At 53.2% G+C, this 13,701-nt stretch overlaps 4 protein-coding genes across 4 annotated transcripts; 2 read left to right on the top strand and 2 right to left on the bottom strand.

Moving 5' to 3' along the window:
- Positions 1 to 228: 228 nt before the first annotated feature.
- On the bottom strand, positions 229 to 3,478 carry CABS01_06210 (glycosyl hydrolase family 2; the record flags this gene model as incomplete). The annotated part of the gene is made up of 3 exons (XM_060539576.1): positions 229 to 1,384; positions 1,451 to 2,840; positions 2,899 to 3,478. 3 exons carry the CDS (start codon positions 3,476 to 3,478, stop codon positions 229 to 231), a joined length of 3,126 nt encoding a protein of 1,041 aa, XP_060404113.1.
- A 1,028-nt stretch (positions 3,479 to 4,506) lies between these two features.
- Positions 4,507 to 6,661, top strand: CABS01_06209 (MFS monosaccharide transporter; the record flags this gene model as incomplete). The annotated part of the gene is made up of 10 exons (XM_060539575.1): positions 4,507 to 4,675; positions 4,731 to 4,771; positions 4,829 to 4,875; positions 4,940 to 5,110; positions 5,163 to 5,238; positions 5,301 to 5,370; positions 5,430 to 5,523; positions 5,594 to 5,909; positions 5,965 to 6,444; positions 6,503 to 6,661. The coding sequence occupies 10 exons, from the start codon at positions 4,507 to 4,509 to the stop codon at positions 6,659 to 6,661; spliced, it is 1,623 nt and encodes a 540-aa protein (XP_060404112.1).
- Positions 6,662 to 7,416: 755 nt separating this feature from the next.
- Positions 7,417 to 10,391, top strand: CABS01_06208 (C6 zinc finger domain-containing protein; the record flags this gene model as incomplete). Its single annotated transcript, XM_060539574.1, has 8 exons — positions 7,417 to 7,464; positions 7,544 to 7,732; positions 8,055 to 8,083; positions 8,180 to 8,254; positions 8,430 to 9,236; positions 9,291 to 9,452; positions 9,505 to 10,083; positions 10,145 to 10,391. 8 exons carry the CDS (start codon positions 7,417 to 7,419, stop codon positions 10,389 to 10,391), a joined length of 2,136 nt encoding a protein of 711 aa, XP_060404111.1.
- Positions 10,392 to 10,718: 327 nt separating this feature from the next.
- Positions 10,719 to 12,077, bottom strand: CABS01_06207 (serum paraoxonase/arylesterase; the record flags this gene model as incomplete). Its single annotated transcript, XM_060539573.1, has 2 exons — positions 10,719 to 11,687; positions 11,751 to 12,077. The coding sequence occupies 2 exons, from the start codon at positions 12,075 to 12,077 to the stop codon at positions 10,719 to 10,721; spliced, it is 1,296 nt and encodes a 431-aa protein (XP_060404110.1).
- Between the last annotated feature and the right edge of the window lie 1,624 nt (positions 12,078 to 13,701).

Below are 13,701 nucleotides of genomic sequence, written 5' to 3'. Positions count from 1 at the left end.
CCACCAGCGCGAGGCCCACCGCCCGCCAGGACCCTCGGAGCGCGCTCGATCAACCTGAGAGACAGGCGTGTTGCGTTTTCAAAATTGGCAGCATTTCACGATTTCGAGAAGCTTTGCAAGAGGCTGTTAAAGTCATAATCATTCATTCCAATTCTAGCTCTAGCTGTCCGTGACATGTGTCCAAGTCTCAGGACACCAGTGTAACCATTTCGTCGTAACCCAAAGTCATTAAAATCCAACTCTTTCCAAAACGAATCCAAACTTGAACTCTCCGACATGCACCTTCAAGTCCTCCCTGACATTAGGACCACAAGCGGCAGTACCAACACCAGCAACACGGGCATCAAGACGCAGAAGCGTTGCATCCTCCTCGACGAGATCGCACGGGTGCGCGGCCTTGTGCACCGTCTCGGAAGTGTAGCGACTGACCTGGAAGCTGAACTGGCGCCACTCCTCCTCAGACCAGACAGCAGCGTCAGCCGGCGTTGCGCGAAGGCCGCGGCCGTGGTCCTCGGTGAGCTTGACGTAGCGGGTTTCCAGATGGTTGCCGCCTTCTTGGGGTACCTCGTAGTGCTGGTGCAACTCCGGCACGGTGGCACTGAAGACGCCGAGATGTTGACTGGACTTCTTATCTGGGTAGGACTCGCCGGGGCCGAGAGCGAGGTACTTGACGTTGTTGAGCGACTTGTGCAGGCGCAGGTTCAGGCCCACGCGGGGGATGTGGGTAGGTTTGATGCCGCGGGGCTTCAGGTCAACGGCGACGGTGAGGCGACCGGTGGCATCAATAGTGTAAGTAGTGGTGGTCTCCCAGCCCCAGTCGAGGACGCGAGGGGAGAGGTAGGTAGTTGTGATGACCTCAACCTTATCGGTCGACTCATTGATCTTGAATGATCGAAGGAAGCTGTCAAAAGCGTCAACACCGAAACGAACCCAGTAGGGGGCATCATTGGGGTTGTCGTTGTCGGTAGGGGCGCGCCAGAAGTTGGGGATAATGGCCGCGCCAGTGGCTTCGTCCTTCACGAGAAGAGGCACTCCGGCAGCCGTCCAAGATGTGATATATCCGCGGGCGGTATCAAAGGTGATGGCAAAGTCGGAGCCTGAGACGGTGGCCTTGGCACGAGACTTTTGAACCTGCAACTTGGAGGTGAGGGTGCTGTTAAGCAGCTTAGAGGCTGCCGCAACACCGGACAGCTTGTGCTGGATCCAAGCGATCTCGTGCGAGGGCTCGGCCCAGTTTGTGGAGTCCTTGAGACTGAAGGTCACGGTGATGTAGACCTCCTTGTCGGACTTAATCTTCGCGAGGCTCGAGGGCAGGCCGACCTTGACGGTCTCGCCGGCGGCGATCTTGGGGATTTCGAGGTTTCCGGCAGCGACGAGAGCGGAGCTGTGTTACAAATTGTCAGTAATCATGCTTCTCTAGATCAGTAGAGCTTCCTCCAGAATGACTTACTTTTCGCCGAGTTCCTCGACCTTGTAGGTGGAGGAAAGGTGGTCAACGCCAACAAAGTCGTACTTGTTCTTGATGACAAGCTGGTTGCCCTCAACTGACAGCTGAAGGGGCTGGTAGGCCTTCTTCAGCTCGATCAAACCGGGAGTAGGGTCGTGGGTACTATGAAGAAGACCATCCATGACAAAGGTGCCGTCGTGGGGACGCTCGCCAAAGTCTCCTCCGTAGGCATAGTAGCCCTTGCCATCGGCATCCTCCTTCCAGATACCGTGGTTCGCCCACTCCCAGATGTAGCCACCCTGAAGACGAGGGAACTTCTCAAAGACCTCAATGTAGTCATCGAGACCACCAGGACCGTTGCCCATGGCGTGACCGTACTCGCAGAGAACAACAGGCTTCTCGTAGCTGCCGTCCTCCTTTACACCCTCAGTCTCAACCAGCTTGGTGAGGCGGTCGATGGGAGGGTACATGTAAGAGTACATATCGGCAGTCTCGGCCTTGACATCGCCTTCGTAGTGGACCGGGCGACCAGAGTCGAAGTTCTTGGCGTACTCGTACATGGCTTTGTGGTTCTCACCGTAGAAGGCTTCGTTACCAAGCGACCACATGATGATACTGGTGTGGTTCTTGTCGCGCTGAACCAGCTGAACCATGCGGTCGAGGTAGGCCTCACGCCACTCAGGGTTCTCGCTGGTGTACTTCCCAGCAAGGGGGAAGGTAATGGCCTTGCGCGCCTCGTAGTCTGACGCCTCGTCGACATCCTGAGGGCGTGCAACAGCATCGTAGAAGCCGTGGCACTCGAGATCGGCCTCGTCCATGACCCACAAGCCGAGTTCGTCCGCAAGCTGGAAGACTCGGGGGTCGGGCGGGTAGTGCGAGCATCGCAGAGAGTTGATGTTGTGGTTCTTCATAATGAGCAGGTCGCGCTTGGCGTACTCGATGGGCACGGCGCGGCCAAACTTGTTGTGGTGTTCGTGCCTGTTGACACCTCTGATGCGGATTGGGGTACCGTTGACGGAAATCAGACCGTTCTTGAGCTCAACTTTGCGGAAACCAATGTTTTGGTAGACAGCATGGGAGCCCAGGGTGATGTCAACCCGATAGAGGTAAGGGGTCTCGGCAGTCCACTTCTTGGGGTTGGTAACGGGGATGCTGATGTCAACCTTGGTGTTGTCGGCAGTGACCTCTGCCTCCTTGGTCGCAATGACGGCACCGCCGTTCTTGCCTAGCTCGCTGAGAGTGAGCTTGACGGTGCTCTTCTCGGCGGTCTTGACGTCGACCGTCGCCAGGAGAGTCGCGTCTTCGTACTTCTCGTCGAGATCAGTGCGGAGGAACCAGTCCTCGATTCTTGTTTGCTCGGGTACGGCGAGGAGAGTGACATCGCGGAAGATACCTGTGATTAGCTCATTAGATGATTGTTCAAGCAGGTTGACAACGAAGCGGCCACTCACCCGAAAGCCACCATTGATCTTGGTCTTCGATGTAAGTTGCATCGGACCACTGGTACACTCTCACAAACAGCTCATTGGGTCCATCCCTCTTGAGGATGCTTGTGACGTCAAACTCGGACGCGTTTCGCGAGCCCTGAGCGAAGCCAATGAGCGTGCCATTGACCCAGATGTGGTATCCGGAGTCAACGCCATCGAATCTGAGGCGCAATTGCGACTTCTCATCCCACGTGGAAGGGACGTGGAATGTTCGTCTGTAGGTGCCCGTAGGGTTCTCGCTGGGAACGTATGGTGGGTTCACTGGGATAGGGAATTGTGTGTTGGTATACCACGGAAAGCCGTGTCCCTGAAGCTGCCAATGGCCAGGGACGTTGATGGTGCCCCATTCGTCCTCCTTGTCTTCTGGCAAAGGTGCTTCCTCGGGAGTGCCGGCCATGTGGAAGTCCCAAACGCCATTGAGAAGGATGGACGTCTCTGGGATGAAGTATGCGCGCGGAGGAAGGGTGTTGCGCCTGAAGACGGAGGGGTTCTCGTAGTCGTGAACTCCCTCCTCGGCCTGGAGAGACAAACTTTGAGAGGCCATCGTGGCGGTTTGGATGAGGGGTAACGATAGACTGAGACACGGATTTGGGGTGGAGGGAGAGAGGGGAGAAGGAATGTGAAGAGAGAGAAGCAAGAGGGTACAATCAGTTTGCCAGCTACCAAGGTTGAGTCGTTATTTATTCGTCCTCACTTTCTCCACGCGAAGTAACACGTCGGACGCAAGGCCGAGGGAAACGCCAGAAATAATCTGCAGACTGCGAGCACCCGTTCCCTCTCGTGAAGCTCACTCAAGTTTGTCCCGCCATATGACGAGGGAGCGTGGGGCAGAAAGACTGGAGCAGTTTCGGGGTAGCTCCGAGTCAGGTGGTGTCGGTGTAGTACGACCCCGAGGCCATCCTATCCTGGCGTTCCTTCGACTTCTTTTGCCAGAGAGACTCTTCACTCTTGTCCTACAAGAGCCCCGGCAACTCCTGGCAACTCCGCACCACGAGGACGCATGAGGGATAGTCTCCCCCAGCCCCGTGTGGTTCTGATTGGGTCCGGGGAAGTCGGGGCCGGCCCCGCACACCCATCCGGATACAAGCCGGTCCAAGTTGATGCAACCCTGCCAGCCATTTCCACCCTTTCGTCTGCTCCCCCCATGGGCCCCATCTCTTGGATGGACGAAAGGTTGTTGTGTGTTTGTTACCCCGGATTGACATTGTCCAGACCCCGGCTAACGTTGACTGAAAACTGCAAGCGCGCCCGTGGTGTTGGCTCATGGCTGATGGTCCGTCATGTCACCCCAGGTTCTTTCGTATTTTCTGCCTCCTGGGACCTTCGTTTGGATGGTATGATGGCCCGAATGCGGGGAGAAGATTTTGCCTTCTGATGGGCTGCAGAGAAGCCTGAGAGTCTGCAGTCAGAACATTTAAGACGGCCGTGTTATCGCCTCTCCATTCTTTCGTCTCCATCGATGATACCCTCCCAAGGCTTCCAAGACCTCCATCTCTCCACCGTTCCACTGTTCCAGAATTCTTGGTCCACTCCTCCCGAGCTGTATTGCTTGTCTGCAGTCCATCCTCCACCATGTCCGACGAGAAGACAGACCCCACGGTTGAGGGCCACGCCGAAGAGCGCCGTGACGATGCTGCTGCCGAGATCGACACTGCCGTCCACATTGCCCATCAGACGCAGTCTGGCGCCTATTCGCCCTGGACGCCGCACATGTTCCGACTCTACGCCGTCCTCTTTATTGGTTCGCACCTTGGTGTTTCTTATTAGTGTTGGCCTACTAACAACAATTCCGACAGCTTACCTCAATGGAGCTCTCAACGGTTACGATGGTTCCCTGGTAAGTAAACCCAGAGTCTGAGCACCATCATCATCATCTAACGAAGCACCTTTAAAGATGGGAGGTTTGAACGGATTGAAGTCCTACTTGAACTACTTCCACAAGTAAGTCACCCAGAAAACAAAACTCACTAAGCATTAGACGACAAGACTGACGCGAATCCGTCAGGGAAACTGTTGACGAGAGCACCGGAATCATCTTCGCCATGTACAACATCGGAAGTGTCGCCGCTGTCTTCTTCACCGGACCTGCAAACGACTTCCTCGGTCGCCGATGGGGCATGTTTATCGGGGCTGCCATTGTCATCATCGGCACCTGTGTTCAGGCTACAACCAAAACGTACGAAATCCTTTACTACTATGGTTGCATACCGGTTACTAATGGTTCTCAGCTCTGGCCAATTCCTTGCTGGACGATTCGTTCTCGGATTTGGTGTCAGTTTCTGCTGCGTTTCTGCTCCGACCTATGTAAGTCTTATGGATCGCGTCTGTCTTGGTCGTGCATGTCAACTAACATGTCATCTGTTGAGGTCTCTGAGATGGCACACCCGGCATGGCGAGGAACTATCACTGGCATCTACAACTGCACTTGGTACATAGGTATGTCTATCTTGGTCGCTTGCACATTCTCTGACTCCAGGTCTAATTATTACATACAGGCTCAATCATAGCTTCCTGGGTTATCTATGGGTGCGCCTACATCGATGGCGGTGAGGGCACCAGTGCTTGGCGCCTGCCCATTTGGCTTCAGATGTGAGTCTCTTCAACAAAAAAATAATTCTTCGTGTAATCCTTCTTCAGGCACTAACACATTTCTTTGCAGGGTTACCTCTGGTATCGTTTGCGTTGGCGTCTTCTTCATCCCCGAATCTCCGCGATGGCTCATGGCGAACGACAAACACGAAGAAGCCGCGAAAGTCCTTGCCAAGTACCATGGCGAGGGCTCTATCGATCACCCTATCGTCCAGCTCCAGCTGAAGGAGATGGTATCTCAAATCAGCACAGACGCATCGGATAAGTCTTGGTATGATTACAGTGAGCTCTGGAGCACCCACTCCGCCCGTCGCCGCCTCATCTGCGTGTTGGGCATGGCCTTCTTTGGCCAGATCAGTGGTAACAGCTTGAGTTCTTACTACTTGGTAATTCCGTTCTCCCTCTCTTTCCATTACTTGGAAATGACTAACATCATTCTAGACCGTTGTACTGAAGAACGCCGGCATTACAGACGAGAAGCGTGTCTTGGCATTGAATGCGATCAACCCGATTCTGTGCTTCTTCGCATCTCTCGTCGGAGCTCGTATGACGGATGTTGTCGGTCGCCGACCCCTCCTGATTTACTCCATCATCTTCTGCTCGTTCTGCTTTGCAATCATCACGGGAACTTCCAAATTGGCAACAGACGATGCTAACAACGTTGCTGCTGCCAACACAACCATCGCCTTCATCTACATCTTCGGCATCGTCTTCAGCTTCGGCTGGACTCCTCTTCAGAGCATGTACATTGCCGAGACCCTCAGCACCTCCACTCGCGCCAAGGGTACCGCAGTCGGTAACTTTGCCAGTGCTGTCGGAAGCACCGTTATCCAGTACGCCAGTGGACCGGCTTTCCTCAACATCAAGTACTACTTCTACATTGTCTTCATCTTCTGGGACCTCTTTGAAGCAGTCATCATTGTAAGTTTCGCACTGGTCCCTAACTGGATATGCCAGAACTCCGCTGATTGACTACCAGTACTTCTTTTGGCCCGAGACCAAGGATCGCACGCTTGAGGAGTTGGAGGAGGTCTTCAGTGCCCCGAACCCTGTCAAGAAGAGCTTGGAGCCTCGTTCGGCCGAGACTGTCCTGAAGACTATGCAGGTCGGCCAGGACGAAAAGGTGGCGTATGTCTAGTAGATATCTGTACCGGGCCGGGCTTGAGCGGCATTTGTGGGGCGATACCGGTCCGGACACTGGGTCTAGAGCTAGGATTCACCTGCATTTGCCGTCTATCTCGCTGTCTAAAGACTCTAATCAAGATGTTTCTGATAAAAGTTCAGATGATCTGCGATGTAAATGTTCCATTATGTGCGAAGTGCAACATCAAAACCAGTGTTCATGGAGACAGTCGATTCGTCTGTCTGTTGATGGTACTTCGTGCAAAAAAGCGTCCTTCACTATGATTGGGGCGGCACCGTTTGGACTAAGAAAATGGGCTAACGGCGCCATGTTCTATGAACAGCCACATCAGGCGAACCCAACCAACAGTCTTACTTAAGTGTTCGTACCGCGGTCACGTCTGAAGGAATGAAGGAAAAGCTTAATCGCCTATTGTATCCCTACAGAAAACTGGCAAAGCGGCACAGCTTAGAAGGAGTTGAGAGTCACCTGTCACATCGTCACATGTGCTTCTCTCCAACTCGTAATAGACGAATGCCACGATGGGACATACGTCCGTCTTTGACCCAAGCGATGTTGATGTTCCCCCGCCTGGGACCTTGTGGGCTCCCCTCATAGACGTGCCGGGGCTGCACGGAGCGAAACCACGGGAAGCCATAGAGATCCTAGACTGAGTCCAATTTTTACCCGGCATCCCACCATCTCATGATCCCACAAGCTTTTCCCCTTCCTAGCCAAGCCCCCGTCTACGTTTCTCCAAATTCTTCCTAATGAACTCACCCCCTTCTCCACATCATCGCCCTTCCCCCGCACTACACGTGGGTGCATATATGCATGTCCTGCTGCTGGGATTCCTCCTTTGACCCCCTTGTGCCGTCCATTCTTTTTTTTCTCCAGTCCACTGCCCCCAAACTCTGCTCCGACTCGGTCCGCTTCGGATCGAGGATCCCCTTCACTGCGGAACCAGGCTTTCTTGCTGTTACGGACGCTGTTGCTACGCCATGCCACCCAGCAGTTGCGATGGAGTCACTGGATAATGACACGATCAATGAGCCGTCGAGGAAGAGGTTGAGGACAAGTCATGCGGTATGTGAATTGCATTTTCTTAGAATCCTGCAAGCAACACAGTTCACCTCTTTCGTAAGTATCGTTTTGGCGTAGGACAAAGTGACAACTCGTGTCTATCATTTCACTGTCACATTGAACCGCCAAAAGAGTTCTTCACGAACACTGCGACTACCAAAAACACTGCACGCTTAACTGCTTTCGTTCCGCCATCGCGAAGATCTTCTCTCATTTCCGAGTGTCATCTCTCTAAGCTTAAACTCTTCTCTCCCCACATGTTCTGGCCGGGTACCCAGCCGAAACCCCGAAAAGCTCATCGCTGACAACGCACCGCATACTTCAGTGCGACACATGCCGCGCAAGGAAGATCAGGTACGTGGAACCAAGACAAGCCGGCCAAGCAACCCAGGCCCAGACCGAACCAGTCTCTCGGGACAGCATCAAGATTAACGAGACCTCACTGCACAGATGCAATGGCAACACGCCATGCGCATCCTGCTCTGCGTCGCATCAGGAATGCACCTATGGGTCCGAAGCTAATTCGTAAGTTAAGGAGTCCGGCCCTCAAAAGAACCACACTCGTCCGTCTCCTCACGCCTCCCGGAGCCGTGATCCCCGGCGCAAAACACCGACTTCCGCAAGCTCGGGGGCGCGAGGAGAGTAGGAGGAAAACTTGCTTTCTTGCTGTGAGTCTAAGTTCTGACCATCACGTCATTAGGCGCGGGAAGAGCGACCTCATCCTTGAGGGTGTACTCCGGGTGGAGAAGTTCCTTCATGAGATGAAGGCCACCATCGTCAGTCCCGTCTCCTCTACATTCCACTTTCCACCGAACCCATCTCACGATGGTGTGTTCAAGGGGACGGCGCCGTATGCCGACCACCGTCCATCCGTGGTCTCTCCGGCCCTCCGATCCGCCTCGCGGGGTTCCTTTTCCGGGTCGCCTCTGAACGAGATCCATCACCCACAACGGACCCCCATCTCGGAGCCGCAGTATCAGAACAACTTTGAGAATGCCGTGCTCGACTCTATGCACACGAGTACCACAGAATCTGTGCTACAATGGCCTCATTTTGACGCCTTTCCGAATATGAGGGATGGATATGTCCCCATCTTCCACCTCGAACAGTCACGGCCGGCAGTAAAGACGCGTGCAACACCCGTGTACCCCTACGTGACTGCGGAGGACATTGACGAGATCATCGAATCGTTTGAGCACACCATCAACTTTTGGTATCCGACCATGTCTCGCAACCAGCTTGAGCAGGTCCGCAACCTAATCGCCGATGGCATTCCTGAGGGAGACAGCATTCTTGTCTGTCTTGCGCTGCTCACAATGGCGCTGGGGTGTGTTGGTCTAGTGACTACGGGGCTGGCGAGCACGTCTTCCTTGAGCGAGGAGGACCGTAAACGGAGGGCTTCCAAGAGGGCCATGGGTGACATGTACTTTGACAGTGTCTTGAAGAAGCTGCATGTGGTGCATACCAATGTTGGAAGCACTGCAACCCACTGCCTGTTCTTCACGGCGTGAGTATCGAGCATCGTCTCTCAATACAGAAAGTCACTAACATGATACTTCAGGATGTACTTTGCCTTCCTCCGTCGGCCTTTGCAGGCGTGGGAATATATCAACGCAGCATCCGCAAAATGCCTTTTGCTTCTGTCTTACCCGCCAGAGTCCGAGTCCGCGGAGGACCAAGAACGAATCCGAAGGATCTTTTGGTCTTGTTACATCCTTGAGAGGTACGAGCCGTGACCCAGTACGTTGCCGTGCCTGCAGCTAACAAATCTCAAGTGACTATCTTGCAGAGCTCTCTGGGCTTCCACAATCGGGTGTCGCCCGCATCGAGTCTACAACGCCTCTCCCAGGAGAGTACAGCACACATAAAGACTCTCAAGTCGAGGAGCAATCTTCCCTCTATTTCCTCGCCTGCATCTCCATGCGCCGCCTCCTCAACCGCGTCCATCAGCTCCTCTACGCACGCGGGACTGGCGCTGCCCTCGACCACGCCCGTTTCCCCTATGTCGTTGCGGAGCTGAACCACCAGCTCGACGACTGGCGAGAGGTGCTTCCTCCGGCGTTTGCATTCAGTGTCGGGTTTAACGAATTAGGAAACAGCCAAGGTACCGCGACGGAGCATGGCGGTTTCCTGCGGCAGAGGTATCTCACCTGCAGGAGTGTGATTTACCGACCGTACCTGATGTGGATGCTGAGTGGTATGGCTGGTGGGAATGGAGCTAGCTCTGAGCTGCTGGTCAGCCAAGATGCGCTGAAGAACTGCAAGGCGTGCCTGGATGCCTGCCTGCTCCATATCCTCAATCTGAGGGGCTTTGGGCAGACAGTCATGGTCGACACGTGGATCTGCTCCCTCTCGTAAGTTTGTCACTCATGACTGTTCTGCATTGAGATATCATGACTAATGTGTGGGCTGCAGTATGGCTGGTGCAATGCTTGTTCTGCTCGCAGCGTGCCGTATCCCGGCTTTAAAAGACATGATCGGGCCGGAAGTGTTGGGAGCTGGCGACCACTTGAAGCAGCTACTACAAGGCTGGCAGAGTACTATGGGCGAGCCTACGTCTCCGAGCGTCGACCAGGCGATCCGTATCATCAGCGACGTGGACCGCTTCATTCAGGAGGTCTATCGGGCTGGGGATTCCTATTCCATGAGGCGGCATCCATAGCTCAAGTGAGGAGAGGTTTTTGACAAAGCAAGTCATGTCAAAGTAAATATTCATTGTCTGGTACATACAGAGTAGGGTATGGAAATTGGGCAGAATACAAAACTAAAGAAATCATGCAAGTATGCTTCATCGTCGTCTGCCAAGCTTGGCATTGCGCTTTTCAATCCTGAAATACGGCCAATGTTCCCCGACCCTGCAAATCCTCGCCCCTGAGCTATGCCAACGAGTGACTCAAACCATGCAAATCGATCGATACTAGCCCCATTGCTTCAGTCTTCAATGGGTGCTGTAAACATGGGGCGTGTTCCTTGATCATCCGTCGCGCCCTCAAAGATCAATCTTGACGGCAACAACACTACCAGCCATGAAGCCAGTGACAAAGAGCCATGCCTTTCTTTCTCCCTTCTCTTGAGCCGGATCAATAGCGACCAAGACAGCCGCCGCTGCGGATCTGGCCCTAGTGCCATCATCCTCGAATACTAATCTCTTCTCATAGCCTCCGTTGCTGCCCGCAGCTGGCTTGGCGTACCACACAATCGACCCAATGTCCGATGTAGTATTGTGAACTTGCTTCGGGATATCGACAGGCCGCGTAAGGCCAGGGAGAACGAAGCCGCTAGCGTCGAAGACGTCAGTCTTATATGGGTCATCAAAGTAGCTGGGGTTATCGATATACGAGTCCACTTGGACGGACTCAATGATGTTGATGGTGGTGTTCTTCGGGTCTGAAGATAGCTCGCCAATGAGCATTTCGCCGCCGGCGCAGTTGACAACTAGGATTTCTCCGGTCTTGCGACTGTGGCCTAGGCCGTTATTGTTGCGGATCCCCGAGAGAGCTACCTCGGCCTTGATGCCTTCTGTGGCAACCAAAGATGATATCTCCTCGATGTGAACGTAGATGGTGTCGGTCCAGGTTGTACCTGGCCATATATCCTCGACATGTCTTCCGACACCGTCGGCATAATAATGATCGTTAGTTACATAGAATGAGTACGGGTCTTTAATGAAGATGTCGTTGGGAGTCTTGATCAGCGGGTGAATAACGGTTCGCAGGTGCTTGGCGGTGGATGATCCGAGGATGTGGTGAAAGATTTCAACGCGCGATTGAGACTTTTGGGTGACTTGCTGAGAGTCCTGGCTTCCAATCTTGGTTGCTAGGTAGTCTGGGTGTGGTACATGGTTGACGGCGAAGATGTAAACTGCATCGGCCCTCTTGGGGTCCGTGATGACATCGATGCCATGGGTAACATAGGTCGAGTCAAAGTTCTCAAACTTGAGTCTTTTTTGGGTCATATCCTAATTCAGCGAGTAAGTCAAATGCACAAGGCATGAGTTTCCATTGGCATCTCATGTTCATACCTTAGGATCAATGACGTGAATAGAGCCCTTTTGTTTGCTTCCCACGAGTGGATCATTGAGGTTTCCGAGGCCAGGGAACCATTTGGCACGGTTCTCTTCATTGTCTTCACAAGCCGTGAAGAGGAGCCCGCTTGGTTCGTGGTAATGGATATCTTCGCAATGAATTGTGTCGTCAATGTAGATCAAGTCTCCGGCTTGAGCCACGGGGGTGTTTAGCTTCTCGCGTCCGATTCCTGCAAGGGCGATTGACCTCTTGACTGTTGGAGCATAGTTGAAGCCTCCGAAGATGGCGAGGCCGGCTACCAAAACGGGAACCAATGCCGCCATGTTGTTCGTTGACGACGATGTTAAAGGTAAGGCAAGGTACTGAAAGAAGGGTAGTGTATGATGAGGTAATGATTTACTCGGTTTCAAGGTATGCTATATAAGAAATGAAGAGTTGAGGTCGTATCCACAACTCTGCTCCGGCGGTTCAATGGTTGCCCGTCGCCGAAATCCGGGTTCGCGGGTTTCAAGCAGTCAAGGACTCACGGTGAGGGGGAAAAGTCCGTGATGTGGACGGAGAGATGTGCTCGGGGACCAGGTAAGATCCGCTAAATAGCGTTCAAGGTTGCGGGAGTGGAGGTGTCTGGGAACTGAATACGTCACGCGTGCGGAGGAATCCCACCAAGCTTGAGGGTATTCTCCCGGCTATGCAGAACACGGTAAGGAGAACGTCTGAGAAGCTAGCTACGGATAGGTAGATCGCTTCTCCAAAGTCCAAATTAACCTCGGCTTACCTAGTCAATGCTGCCTTGTCTCTGATTACGAAACAAATGGAAGCCAAGGAAGCAAGAGGATCAAAAGTAAGCCACCTTTGCATGCATTCGGTTTGAAGGTTAGAATGGTGAATCATATCGTTTGTCTGCGAACCGTACCGTCGGCGAAGTTGTCAAAAGGGTCAAAACGAATGATATTTCCGAAACCGAGAATCGAACTCGGGGCTATGCCTAACCTCTCACAGTGATGAGAGGGCATCATGTTGGCCACTACACCATATCGGATAAGCTTGATGTACACATTTCTTGGGAATGAGAAGAAGTCAGCGAGGATTGGGAGAGGCTGGACGATCTCGGTGGGTTTGGTGGGTTTGGTGGGTGACGGACGGCCCCTCGGCGAGATCTGCGAGCCATTTGCAGCATGAAGTGGGTTGAAGATTGGAAAAAATCAGGGCACACTAATTTCACGAAATCCGTCTGCGTTGTCTCTGCTCCATCGGCGCCACTTTCTGCTTGGCTGTGTAGTACTGAGTCAACGTAGAAATTGTAGCCTTATGGAAAGATGTTATGGGAGCAAAGCCAACATCAGTGCAACATCAAGGTTCCGTCACCTATGTGGTGGTAAAGAATGCGATCAAAATCTCTGCCTACTCCTTACGCGCTAAGGATCAGAGTTCATTCAAGAACCCCAACTTTGAGCCGGCGCGGTGGCTAGCTCCCGCACAAAGACAAGATGAAAGACCTTGAGAGCAGTGATGAACCAGGTTCATGAGAAAAGAGTCAATTAAATGGGACTAAACAGACTCTATCCGGACTCCGGAGGGATGGAGGGAGCACCGAGACTAGAGGGCCCACGGCTGATGCGATAGCTCACATGCCCCATTGGGGAACGGCCAAAGTCCTGGTTGGTCCAAGGTTTAGGGGAGCTGTGGCCAACAGTCTGTTCTGTGCGATAACTCTATCCGCTCTTGACCAACGGTGTCTGCCCAACAAGATGAAATCTCTGAGGTGGAGCGCTCGCTGACCTTGTCAGGTTTTCGGTGAGAGTCTTACATTGACTGACAAGAGTTGACATGCTTCGACCTTGTGGCTGCAAGAAGAGAACATGGATGAGGTTGTTCATGCCACAACCAACTGTTCGTGTGGCTACGAGTCCATCTTTGAGAAACTTGGCGAGATCAAGATAAAGGATT

The sequence above is a fragment of the Colletotrichum abscissum genome (assembly GCF_030869225.1).
Source record: "Colletotrichum abscissum strain IMI 504890 chromosome Unknown Scaffold_13.1, whole genome shotgun sequence".
NCBI lineage: Eukaryota > Fungi > Ascomycota > Sordariomycetes > Glomerellales > Glomerellaceae > Colletotrichum > Colletotrichum abscissum.
Note: the sequence above shows the minus strand (reverse complement) of the source record. Positions and strands in the feature narration are given on the sequence as shown.